The sequence below is a fragment of the Scyliorhinus torazame genome, chromosome 12, assembly GCF_047496885.1.
Source record: "Scyliorhinus torazame isolate Kashiwa2021f chromosome 12, sScyTor2.1, whole genome shotgun sequence".
In the NCBI taxonomy this organism is placed as follows: domain Eukaryota; kingdom Metazoa; phylum Chordata; class Chondrichthyes; order Carcharhiniformes; family Scyliorhinidae; genus Scyliorhinus; species Scyliorhinus torazame.
In genome coordinates this window covers 196,526,397-196,540,327 of record NC_092718.1, presented here as the reverse complement: position 1 = coordinate 196,540,327, position 13,931 = coordinate 196,526,397, and the positions used below count along the sequence as shown (strand labels likewise).

Below are 13,931 nucleotides of genomic sequence, written 5' to 3'. Positions count from 1 at the left end.
CCCTCGACCCGGTGGTGCAACCTTCCCATCACTAAAGGTCCGTGTGAACTCACCCCACGCCAACTATGTATGAGGGTGACCCGGCCCCACACCCATCCATCCGCAGCATCGGGACACCGTCCCCCGCAAGTGAGCATACCCCACGATTAGGTTGCTGAGGGCCCACAACCTTTAAGGCCCCTCATTTCAGTCCCCCCCTTTCAGGCCCCCCTTCATACCCCCCTTCATACCCCACCTTCACCCCACCCTTCATAGCCCCTTTCACCCTCCCTTTCGTGGCATGGCCCTCCACAGACTTCACTTTTTGGCAGTCCCCCTTGGCACAATGCACTGTCCCTTTGGCACCCTGGCAGTGCCAACATCAAATCCAAGAGCTACCCTGCCACCTGGGCAGTGACAAATTGCCACCCCTGCAGTGTCAGCTTGATACTGCCAGGGTGCCAGGTTTGGACTGCCAGGGTTCCCGGTTGATACTGCCTAGGTGCTGGGGCAGTGCCAGGACTACCAGGGGCTCCAATAGCCTCCAAACCCCTGAGCGGAAGGCCTTGCTGGTGGAGCCGGTGAATACCGGGAGCTGGGAGACGGCGGCCTCGAACAGACTGCGCATATTCAAATTATTTAATGACTCATCTAAATATACTGATCTGGATCATGCCCAGTAGGGTATGATGCAGATCGTGTCGGGCATAATGGGTCGGGTGTCTCGTGTGCGTCTCAGTGCCTGGCACAAAACCCATTTTTGGCCTCTTCTGCTGCACACTCAACATAATGGGATCGGCGCCAGGCGCAACGCGGTGGGAAAATCGTGCTCACCATTTCTGTGGAATGTATCCCTTGTTTCAAAATATATCTACAATCCCTGAACTCCTTCAAACTTCCTCATTTCCTCAAACCACATCCAAATTAATTAAATCCTTAAGTGAAACCAGCTTACAGTTCCCAGACAATAAAGAAATGATACCAAGTCTGGGAAACATCTTGGGCGGGATTCTCCGGCCCCGCGCCGGGTCGGGGAATCGTTGGGGGGGCTGCGCGAATCGCGCCACGCCGCCCCGATGGCGGGACGCGATTCTCCGCAGAGTGGAGAATCGGCGCAAGTAGGGATGGTGTGGTTGGCGCACCGCCGGTTGGGCCCCCCCCCCCCCCCCCCCCCCCCCCGTGATTCTCCGGCCCAGATGGGCTGAGCGGACGGAAAAAAAAACCCGAGTCCCGGCAGTGCCGTTCTATCATGCTCTGAGCCGGCGCGATCTTGGCATTGAAGGGTCCGTGGCGGCCTGTGGTGGGGGGGCGGGGGGGTCCGACCCCTTGGGGGGGCCGCCGATGTGGCCTGACCAGTGGGCCGGTCTCTCTGTCTCCCGGCCTCCTTTCTTCCGCGCTGGCGCCTGTACTCCTGCGCCATGTTGGGTCGGGGCGAGCGCGGACAAGGGAGACACCGCGCAAGCGCGGAAATCACGCCGGTGGGACTTCGCATGCGCGGGTTCATGCCGGACCCACTGCGCATGCGCGCATCCTCCGCCACCCATTCCACGGCCGGATCTGCAGCTGGAGCGGCATGAACCACTCCAGCGCCCTGCTGGCCCCCTGTAGGGTCCAGAATTGCTGATCCTGGAGCCGTGTTGACGCCGTCGAGAAACGCGATGGCGTTTCTGACGGCGTCAACACTTAGCCTCAGGATCAGAGAATCCAGCCCATAGTCCTGGCCCAGCGATGATATTTAAACTGCCTTTACGAAGGTTTTCTGCACTGCCGTGGCTTTAAAACTTTGAGGCTGTTGGGTGTGAAACTTGGCTTTCATGCTTGGCAGCTGGAAACTGGTTTGCTGCTTCTGAGCCTTTTAGGTGTCAACTGGCCTACCTTGCATCTGAGGGTCCGGCCAATTTTACCTTTATTCCACTTTGATTTTGCCCTCTGTGTATTTGGTGTCTGCCCCTATCAAACTTCTTGACGCTAGACATTATCATATGTATACCTCACTGATCTTCCCAATCATCCAGGTAAACTACTCATAAGGTATTCACATCTGACAGCCCAGAGGCAAGTCTTGCTCAGATTGGCGCCGCCTGAGGCTTCGGCATGGTGAGGGAATTTGTCGGAATTCCAGCATTTGTAATAATTATAATAATAATTTTGATTATTGTCACAAGTAGGCTTACATTAACACTGCAATGAAGTTAGTGTGAAAAGCCCCTAGTCGACACATTCCGGCACCTGTTCGGGCACACTGAGGGAGAATTAGAATGTCCAATTCACCTACCAAGCACGTCTTTCTGGACTTGAGGGAGGAAAGTGGAGCACCCGGAGGAAACCCACGCAGGCACGGGGAGGACGTGAAGACTCCGCACAGACAGTGACCCAATCCGGGAATCGAACCTGGGACACTGGCGCAGTGAAGCAACTGTGCTAACCACTGTGCTACCATGCCGCCGTTTTCTGTTGGATAAGATAAAGTATGCCGTAAGCGGATCGCAGGAGAGATTTTGCTCTAGGTGGCTAATGTTTATTACCATCTTTAAGGAGTACATTATCGTCAGCAATTGGGCAATGTGTTTAGGTGGGGGTGGGAGGGGAGGCTTGGGGGGAGGGTTCTGGGCAAAAACAGGAAAGGTGGGGCTGGGGTTGGGGGGATATTTCTATTAAAATGTTTACATTCATTTGACTTTTTTGTATGTTACAAATTGAAAATTTTCTGAATACAAGTATTTGAAAAAAAAAAGAAAATTCCTAAATATCAACCCATGTGCCAAACGTTGGCCCGTGTGACTTGAGCCTTGCCAGGCTAGCCCATGAAGACCAGCTGACTCAATTTGATTGGTGCTCATACTTGTTGCTTGTAGGTGATGCTTTTGTAAGTTAATTAATCTGGAAGTTTTGAAAATACTGTTGCTTTATAGCTGGATAAATCCTCTGAGAACACTGAGATCTGTTGCTAAATGCAACTTGCCATATACATATAAATAAGGGGAACATAGATTATCACTCATATCCGCAGGGGCACCGTGGTTTGCTTCTAAACAGACCCTAGTCTGTTTGGTCACCCTGGCTGAGACAGAGACTATAAAAATGCCCAGGTTTTCCTGCTGCCCTCCTGCCATAAATCTGTCAGGAATGCGGTGGAAGGCCTACGAAAAAGGCTGACACCCAGATATGTCAGGTGAAGCACTTTGGAACATGACTTGAGAACATTTTTTGGTTAAAACGGTGCTGTAGAAATGGAAGTTGTTGTTGCTGAGATAGGCAATAATGGCAGACTAAACGTGGAGGTTTTTCTTGCCAAGCTGTTTGCTGCTCTCACCAGGTGCATAACCACCTTGTCAAAAAGTGGTTTGTGGCAGATTAATTTTCCCTTTAGCTACACCAGGCAGATAGGAGCCATTGCAAAACCATTTTGCAAAACTATTGTCCTTTCCTGAACGACTCATTTAATGCCTCGTGTTTTTGTTCCAGGCACATATTGACGCCTTAGCTGCCATGCATAGGCTGGTCCTGGAGGCACTGTTTGAAAAATGGGATAATGATGTCTCAGGCTATCTTAATCTGAGAGAACTAGCAGATGTCTTGAGTACATACAAGGATGGAATGGAGAAAAATGCCATAAAGAGAGGTAAGCGAAATATCACCGGCAAATCATTTTGTTGCAGGTGAGTAAGTGTACTTTCAGTGTGACCGTTTTTTCTGTAAATCTAACAAACTCCTCTACAGCAATGCTAGATTGAAGGCTCCAGAATCTACAAGCCAGGCTGAATGACTATTTCTGTTTAAATTATTTTGTATTTTTGCCTGGACTACAGGCGCTGCACTATTCTCAGATGATTTGCTCTCAGGCCTCGATCATCGATACTCGGCAACCATGTAGTTGATGATATGCAAGGTCTGCCTGAGCTGACTTCTCACCAATTTCAATTCCTTCTCAGTGGGAGATATCTGGCCCACTTTCTATTGAGAGGTGTCAGGTAAGATACTCAACTCAAGGGATTTCAGTGTGAAGTTATGTCCTGTCACTTTAAGCCATCAATCCACTCGCTGCACAGTCACAACTTTCTTTTTGCCAATGCTGTCTTTCTCTGTCTGGTGTAACATTCCACAGTTGAAGGTAGCAACTTATTCTCCCGAATGAGCACAAAGTGAGGTTATCAGTGAGCTATTAAATCTTAAGAAACAAGAAAGTCCTGCCTTCACCCAATGTCCAGATCCCTCTTCCAGCAGGAATCATTACAGTGATCAAGAGCAAAGATACCCTCTCAGTTTAGCACAGGAGCGTGGAATTTTATCCTAGCTTCCCCACCGTCAACCCAATGTGTGATCAGCTAGCTCTGCATAGAGGGGGAATAAAACTGAGACCTTTCAGTCTAGAGAATGAATTGCTGCCTTTTTTCACCATAGGAAATCACTTCTCCCACAGCTCCCTCTCCACACCAACCCCACCCATGCCCATCACCACAATTTTAGAGGATAAATTTATAATTCAGGACTCCTGGCATGGAGGTTTATTCAAAAGGAGCACAGCTCAAAGAATTGGGCATGGTGCCAGGCATGCCCCATTTGTAATGCACCCAATTCTGCAGTGAATATATTCTCTGGAAAACCATGAATTAGAATTGAAGAATCTACCCATGGTTCCTGAGGTCTGTTTGCTTGAAGGTAGTTACACTTCCAATTGCACTGATGTCAACATGCCAAGGCATGGAGTACATTTGCAGTTCATAGGTGGAATTCAGTCCTGGTATTCTCATGACACTCCATCCATCATGCCTCTTTCTCAACCGCTAATCATTCCAAGGATTGTGGTTTTTGTGATTGTTTAAATTTATAAATTGATGTTTAAGAGGAAAAGCCTTCAAATAAAATGAGTGTCAAGGGATTTCACATCATGGGGACATTTATTAGACCCAGCTGTTGATTTTCAGCATTGTATACGATGACAAGACGTCCAGTTGAGTTTTCTTTCATAGAATCATAGAATTTATAGTGTAGAGGGAGGCCATTCGGCCCATCGAGTCTGCACTGGCCCTTGGAAGCAGCACCCTACCTATGCCCATACCTCCACCCTATCCCCGTAACCCAATAACGCTACCTAACCTTCTTGGACACTAAGGGCAATTTAGCATGGCCAATCCACCTAACCTGCACATCTTTGGACTATGAGAGGCAACCGGAGCACCCGGAGGAAACCCACGCAGACACGGGGAGGATGTGCAGACTCCGCACAGACAGTGACCCAAGCCGGGAATCGAACCTGGGACCCTGACGATGTGAAGCAACGGTGCTAACCACTGTGTTACCATGCCACCAAGTTCATGCTTGGAGTTAGTGATTTTGTCTGTCTATCCTTCTCCTTCCTTGAACATTAATACATAAGAAAGAGGTGATTCATGTACTGCACACACCCGTTAGAGAACTTGGATGTGGTGGTACATCATGATATAGGCAGACATTGCCATATGAGAAAATAACATTCCTGGTTTTGTGCTGGTTGCTTACTGGCTCATAGCATTGTAAAATGGAGGTGAGGTAGCATTAGATTTTATTGGTTGATTTAATTCTCCTCTTTCTCTTTTTTTCTGATTCCTATTTATGAATTGCTACCAAAGCACAATTCAACATCGCTAAGGGCTTTTGACAGCAGATTGAAATTGGGTCATTGCAATATCAGGGGCGGGATTCTCCGACCCCCCGCCGGGCCGGAGAATCACCGGGGGCTGGCGTGAATCCCGCCCCTGCCGGTTGCCGAATTCTCCGGCACCGGATATTCAGCAGAGGTGGGAATCGCGCCGCGCCGGTTGGCGGGCCCCCCCCCCCGGCGATTCTCCGGCCCGCGATGGGCCGAAGTCCCGCTGCTGGAATGCCTGTCCCGCCGGCGAGAATCAAACCACCTCTCTTACCGGCGGGACAAGGCGGCGGGGGCGGGCTCCGGGGTCCTGGGGTGATCTGGCCCCGGGGGGTGCCCCCACGGTGGCCTGGCCCGCGATCAGGGCCCACCGATCCGCGGGCGGGCCTGTGCCGTGGGGGCACTCTTTTCCTTCCGCCTTCGCCATGGTCTCCACTATGGCGGAGGCGGAAGAGACCCCCTCCACTGCGCATGCGCGGGGATGCCGTTAGCGGCCGCTGACGCTCCCGCGTATGCGCCGCACGGCAAAGTCATTTCTACGCCAGCTGGCGGGGCACCAAAGGCCTTTCCCGCCAGCTGGCGGGGCGGAAATCAGTCCGGCGCGGGCCTAGCCCCTCAAGGTGAGGGCTCGGCCCCTCAAGATGTGGAGATTTCCGCACCCTTGGGGCGGCGCGATGCCCGACTGATTCGTGTCGTTTTTGGCGCCCGTCGGCGGACATCGCACCGATTGCGGAGAATCCCGCCCCAGGTATCTGATATCAGCTGCTGTTGATGGACTATGTATTCATTCCCTGGAGTTACCATCAACCCTGTGGCTGATTAAATGCATCAACCTGGTCCAGCACAACGTTGTACGGTTGTGTGCTGCCTCATGAAAAGGCCGAGAGGCTTGTATGGTTAACAGTAAACTGTTTATTAATAACACATAAGTATATAATAATTTTTATTGTCACAAGTAGGCTTACATTAACACTGCAAATGAAGTTAATGTGAAAAGCCCCTAGTCGCCACATTCCGACGCTGTTCGGGTACACAGAGGGAGAATTCAGAATGTCCTATTCGCCGAACAGCACGTCTTTCAGGACTTGTGGGAGGAAACCGGAGCACCCGGATGAAACCCACGCAGACACGGGGAGAACGTGCAGATTCCACACAGACAAGCCGGGAATTGAACCTGGGACCCTGGAGCTGTGAAGCAACAGTGCTAACCACTGTGCTACCGTGCTGCCCGTAAATACAAGATATAGTCGTGACTTTGTGCTATCTTCTACCAGAATTTTAATGATTGCACTTCTACTACTCCCTTGGGACTTTCTACATCATAATGTGGACAGTACTGTTTCCCCAGTCCCACATTAAGCTTTAAAGTCCCCAGCACCCTATGTAGCCATCTGGGATGGCCACTTACAAAGGATCCTGGGAAATATGGCCACCTGCAAAGGACCATGGGAAATATGACCAACCCAGGACTCAGACGCTCAGAGCTTATGTATATTGGCAAGTCAGATAACAAGACGCTATCGAAACCCCCAGTTACTTTGCATTCTAATGGCCCATTTCCCCAGAACAAAAAGACCTGTACTCAGGTAACAGATACAGAAACAGACTCATCGGCGCCACTCCCTTTGCTCAGGGAGCCCAAAAAGCCAAGGTCAAAGACCGCTCAGGACACGCCCTGCCATCAAGGCACCCACCGCTTTATTGGCCAAAATCAAAGGCAATAATCAAAGCCTGCCGAATTATTGGGTCCAAAGCTAAGGACCACCCAAAAGAGCACAAAACCCCAGAAGGATAAGGAGAGACACTGCCATGCGTTCAGTCTCTCTTGGCCCCAGTGCTCGGTCTCTCTTGGCCCCGACCTATGCCTAAAACCAAGTGCAGCATCACGACAAGAAGACAAGTTCAAGACCAACGATCGCTACCAGACGGAAGAGCCCAGCAGAAACGAAGTCACTCCTCCAGACCCAGCCACGCAAGATCCGAACAAAGGCCTTGTTCCTCTGCATAAAGCCGGGTGCCTGAAGTTAAGTACAGGTTGTTGTAGTGTTAGGTGTAATTTAGCTTGTCGTGTTTTGTGGTGATATACATCACTGTAAGTACACAAAGGGTTAATGTACATACTACATACACTACACCTAGCTAGACACTAGAGGGAACACCAGAGACATGACACACAGACAGTCAACCAATAGGTCAGTAAGATAGGACACGACCAATGGGCATTCTAGATACACATAGAGATGACACTACCACAGGAGGGCATTACCCCAACCCATGTAAAAGGACACAGCACACATGCTCAGTCTCTTTCCAGTGGAGACACTCAGTGAGTACAGACACAGGGTTGATTGAACATCACACCCACCACGTGGATTGTAGCAGACTGGTTCGTCAGTCTGAGTAGGTTATAGCAGGATTAACAGTAGAGTCGAATCCAAGTAGGAGAATTGTTAATAGTTTAATAAACGTGTTAAAGCTATCTCCAAGTCTGGACCTTCCTTTGTCAGAGTGCACATCAAGGAAGCAGCTTATGCTACGTCAAGAGCAGAACAAAACATGTTTTATGTTGCATGTTGAAGTAATTCTTGTTTGTAAATAAACTATCATTGAACTTGAACTAACTAACTGGTTGTTTGGTCTTTGATCGATATCCGGTAAAATCTTGTGGTGGTATCATTTGCTACCTGGCGACTCTGAAAAGCAATATCATCATTAATAACTGTCATATCAGTATCCAGTTAAAAAGAGCAACACCTAAGACCACACACATCATAGTGTCATGACGTGAGCCTTCCACAGACGATGCTCATATTTGGGTAATGACACATGGAGAGAACTGCAAATGTCACAGTTCCAGCATAAGCAATTATTATTGTTATACAAGAGCGTGCACGTGTGATAGATTCGTTTTCCAGTTTTAGAGCTGGCCCACCCACATGGCAGCAAGAACCAGATAACAGTATAAGCATGAAAAATGGAGCACACAAGTTGGTTTGTTTTCAATGTCCTTGGACAGCGACAGCATCTTCTATAATACTGGCTAATTCTGTCCTGGTATCAGGCCTTTGAGCAACTACTTAACTGTGCTGCTTGTGGAGGTTAAATGTGAAAGGCTATCAACGCCTCTCAGTTTAACCTGACAACGCTCCGAGCACCTGTGTCATACAGACAAGGAAGATCTCAGGTTATGCTGAGTTAGCTGATCGGTGGAGGTATAGAATTTACTTCAGTATTCTGACCACCCAACCACCCCCTCCCCACCCCCCACTGTGACCACACTCAACTGACCAACCTACCACCCCCACTGACCATCCGATCACCCCCAACCCAACCACCCCTTTCCTCCCCCCACCATACCCCCCCCCCCCCCCCGTGGCCCCGCACCCACCCCCGTGCCCCCCTCCACCCCCACCCACCCACCCACCTTACCCACATACCTTACTCACTTAACCTCTCCCCGGCTCCTCAAATTGACAGGACTGTTAACCTATTTTCACTATGGCAACTAATGCCATAAGGAAAGTTGGGAGTGGCTGCCTTACTCTAGATTCTCCTGAGTGAAGGCCCTGGGAACTCACTGCCCCCCATCTTTCTCACACAGCCCGAGTCAGGGTGAGAAAAGTGTGGCTGCATTTCACTAGGAGCAGACTGGCAATCCAACAGCAGTTATGGCTCATTATCTAAGTTCCTGTTCCAATATTCAGGGATCAAGTTACAAAGAAACGAGCAGGTTTTTTGACACAAAGTACAATCGCAGAAAAAAACCAATAGTTTTTCCCCCCGGTTATTTTTGGAGACTCCTGCCCTGTTTCTATCACATGCTCACTTGTTGATTTCAACCTTGCCACCACGGGGAGGCCTATCTGTTCCCTCAAGGGAGGGAAAGAAAAATAGGGCAGCAGTTCAAGTAGCTCACGTACACCTCCGTCTGGGCAATCTCAGAGCAACATTGTCAGAGGCCTTCAACATTTTCACATGTGTTATGGTGCAGTGAGGCCCAAGGACAGGATGGTTTTATATTTGAAAATGAGCCACACCCTCAACAATCATGTCAGATCAGCCATGATCTCATTGAACGGTGGAGCAGACTCGATGGGCCGAGTGGCCTACTTCTGCTCCGAGGTCTAATGGCCTTATGGTCAATAAAAGGCAGAGAAATTTCTTTGAAGCCCCTGGGAAATTCTTTAATTAAAAAATAAATATTCTGATGTTTAAACTCTGAGACATCTCTGAGTAATCCCGTTTGACTTTGTGTTCTTTCACCCTCTTTCACGTCTCTTTTTGTCACATCCGCACTCTGAGAGGATTAAGCAGGCTGCCAGATTTCAGCCACTTGCTGGTGGGGGGGGGGGGGGGGGGGAGAGGAAAGCAGCTGGCCTCTGTTCTCTATCAGTCCCTGGTGGTTTGCAGAAATTCCAAATTACCGTGAGAAATTGTGGACACTAAAGTCTTCAGAATATATTGGATATCCAGCAGATTTTCAATTTCTATGCAATTTCAGCGAATATAGTGAATGACGGTGTTGACTATATATTCCGTTGACGTCTCTGGGAAATTCTTTAATTAAAAAGTAAATATTCTGATGTTTAAACTTGTTTTGTCTCAGGCATTGTACAAATTCTGATCCACTCTGCTTTGCATTATTCAGTGGTTGAAATATCCAGAATCCTATTTATGCAGATTATATAACCTGAGATGTTAATACGAAACAGCTTTATATTTTGCAAACTCGAAGGAAGTTCAATACTCAAAATATTTACCAGTCATCGCCTTATTTCAGTGCTCCCAACATATGACACAGTTCTGAAATTGACCTTGACCACACATGTGCGGCGGGATTCTCCGTTGACTGACGCCAAAATCGTGAAACGCGATTGGGTGGAGAATAGGTTCTGAAGCTAAAATCGCAACAGACGCCGATTTGACGACAAATCGCAATTCTCCATCACCTGGACAGCTCCGTCAGTGCGGTCCGATTCGCACGTACTGTATACACATATCACTAGCGGGCCTGACCCGGTATTCTCTGGGGCCTCCGCGATGCTCTGCCTCCAATGGGCCGTGGCTGCTGAGGGAGAGAAAGGGGGTATGGAAAGTGTCCAACATCGCCACAGTGTGCTGACAGTAGTGCCGCTGGCCGGGGTTTTTTTTGCCAGAGCCAGCGAGAGTAGTGGAGGATGGCCAGGAAGTGGGCTGTGGGGTCAGGGTGGACGGGCACGGAACATCATTGCCGCAGCTGGCAAGGCAGCCATGCAGCTGCACACACCGCTAACAGCCCGCTGTGAACATGGGTCGTATAGATGTCCCCCCCCAGGCCACCCCCAGGTGCCCTCTAGCCCCAGCCGACCTATCAGTTGTATGGACGTGTTCCAGCACAACCAGTGCCATCTTGTAGGCTGAACAAAGAACAAAGGTCCAGCACGGGGTTAGATACAGAGTAAAGCTCCCTCTACACTGTCCCCATCAAACACTCCCAGGACAGGTACAGCACGGGGTTAGATACAGAGTCAAGCTCCCTCTACATTGTCCCCATCAAACACTCCCAGGACAGGTACAGCACGGGGTTAGATACAGAGTAAAGCTCCCTCTACACTGTCCCCATCAAACACTCCCAGGACAGGTACAGCACGGGGTTAGATACAGAACAAAGAACAAAGAAATGTACAGCACAGGAACAGGCCCTTCAGCCCTCCAAGCCCGTGCCGACCATGCTGCCCGAATAAACTACAATCTTCTACACTTCCTGGGTCCGTATCCCTCTATTCCCATCCTGTTCATGTATTTGTCAAGATGCCCCTTAAATGTCACTATCGTCCCTGCTTCCACCACCTCCTCCGGTAGTGAGTTCCAGGCATCCACTACCCTCTGCGTAAAAAACTTGCCTCGTACATCTACTCTAAACCTTGCCCCTCTCACCTTAAACCTATGCCCCCTAGTAATTGACCCCTCTACCCTGGGGAAAAGCCTCTGACTATCCACTCTGTCTATGCCCCTCATAATTTTGTATACCTCTATCAGGTCTCCCCTCAACCTCCTTCGTTCCAGTGAGAACAAACCGAGTTTATTCAACCGCTCCTCATAGCTAATGCCCTCCATACCAGGCAACATTCTGGTAAATCTCTTCTGCACCCTCTCTAAAGCCTCCACATCCTTCTGGTAGTGTGGCGACCAGAATTGAACACTATACTCCAAGTGTGGCCTAACTAAGGTTCTATACAGCTGCAACATGACTTGCCAATTCTTATACTCAATGCCCCGGCCAATGAAGGCAAGCATGCCGTATGCCTTCTTGACTACCTTCTCCACCTGTGTTGCCCCTTTCAATGACCTGTGGACCTGTACTCCTAGATCTCTTTGACTTTCAATACTCTGGAGGGTTCTACCATTCACTGTATATTCCCTACCTGCATTAGACCTTCCAAAATGCATTACCTCACATTTGTCCGGATTAAACTCCATCTGCCATCTCTCCGCCCAAGTCTCCAAACAATCTAAATCCTGCTGTCTCCTCTGACAGTCCTCATCGCTATCCGCAATTCCACTAACCTTTGTGTCGTCTGCAAACTTACTAATCAGGCCAGTTACATTTTCCTCCAAATCATTTATATATACTATGAACAGCAAAGGTCCCAGCACTGATCCCTGCGGAACACCACTGGTCACAGCCCTCCAATTAGAAAAGCATCCTTCCATTGCTACCCTCTGCTTTCTATGACCTAGCCAGTTCTGTATCCACCTTGCCAGCTCACCCCTGATCCCGTGTGACTTCACCTTTTGTACTAGTCTACCATGAGGGACCTTGTCAAAGGCCTTACTGAAGTCCATATAGACAACATCCACTGCCCTACCTGCATCAATCATCTTTGTGACCTCCTCGAAAAACTCTATCAAGTTAGTGAGACACGACCTCCCCTTCACAAAACCATGCTGCCTCTCACTAATACGTCCATTTGCTTCCAAATGGGAGTAGATCCTGTCTCGAAGAATTCTCTCCAGTAATTTCCCTACCACTGAAGTAAGACTCACCGGCCTGTAGTTCCCTGGATTATCCTTGCAACCCTTCTTAAACAGAGGAACAACATTGGCTATTCTCCAGTCCTCCGGGACATCACCTGAAGACAGTGAGGATCCAAAGATTTCTGTCAAGGCCTCAGCAATTTCCTCTCCAGCCTCCTTCAGTATTCTGGGGTAGATCCCATCAGGCCCTGGGGACTTATCTACCTTCATATTTTTAAGACACCCACCTCGTCTTTTTGGATCTCAATGTGACCCAGGCTATCTACACACCCTTCTCCAGACTCAAAATTCCTTCTCTTTGGTGAATACTGATGCAAAGTATTAATTTAGTACCTCGCCCATTTCCTCTGGCTCCACACATAGATTCCCTTGCCTATCCTTCAGTGGGCCAACCCTTTCCCTGGCTACGCTCTTGCTTTTTATGTACGTGTAAAAAGCCTTGTGATTTTCCTTAACCCTATTTGCCAATGACTTTTCGTGACCCCTTCTAGCCCTCCTGACTCCTTGCTTAAGTTCCTTCCTACTTTCCTTATATTCCACACAGGCTTCGTCTGTTCCCAGCCTTTTAGCCCTGACAAATGCCTCCTTTTTCTTTTTGACGAGGCCTACAATATCTCTCGTTATCTAAGGTTCCCGAAAATTGCCGTATTTATCCTTCTTCCTCACAGAAACATGCCGGTCCTGAATTCCTTTCAACTGACACTTGAAAGCCTCCCACATGTCAGATGTTGATTTGCCCTCAAACATCCGCCCCCAATCTAGGTTCTTCAGTTCCCGCCTAATATTGTTAGAATTAGCCTTCCCCCAATTTAGCACATTCACCCTAGGACCAATCTTATCCTTGTCCACCAGCACTTTAAAACTTACTGAATTGTGGTCACTGTTCCCGAAATGCTCCCCTACTGAAACTTCTACCACCTGGCCGGGCTCATTTTCCAATACCAGGTCGAGTACCGCCCCTTCCCTAGTTGGACTGTCTACATATTGTTTTAAGAAGCCCTCCTGGATGCTCCTTACAAACTCTGCCCCATCTAAGTCCCTGGCACTAAGTGAGTCCCAGTCAATATTGGGGAAGTTGAAGTCTCCCATCACCACAACCCTGTTGTTTTTACTCTTTTCCAAAATCTGTCTACCTATCTGTTCCTCTATCTCGCGCTGGCTGTTGGGAGGCCTGTAGTAAACCCCCAACATTGTGACTGCATCCTTCTTATTCCTGATCTCTACCTTTCTAGCCTCACTGCCCCCTGAGGTGTCCTCCCGTAGTACAGCTGTGATATCCTCCCTAACCAGTAGCGCAACTCCGCCACCC

The 13,931-nt window shown here is 49.0% G+C and overlaps 1 protein-coding gene across 1 annotated transcript in view; it reads left to right on the top strand.

Annotated features, from left to right (window-relative positions):
* The window catches only part of LOC140387119 (EF-hand calcium-binding domain-containing protein 5-like), a 254,349-nt gene that overhangs the window by 165,035 nt on the left and 75,383 nt on the right, over positions 1 to 13,931 (top strand). The window contains exon 11 of the mRNA XM_072470130.1: positions 3,445 to 3,601. Within this exon, the coding sequence (XP_072326231.1) occupies positions 3,445 to 3,601 (157 nt within the window). The remainder of the gene's footprint in view (positions 1 to 3,444; positions 3,602 to 13,931) is intronic.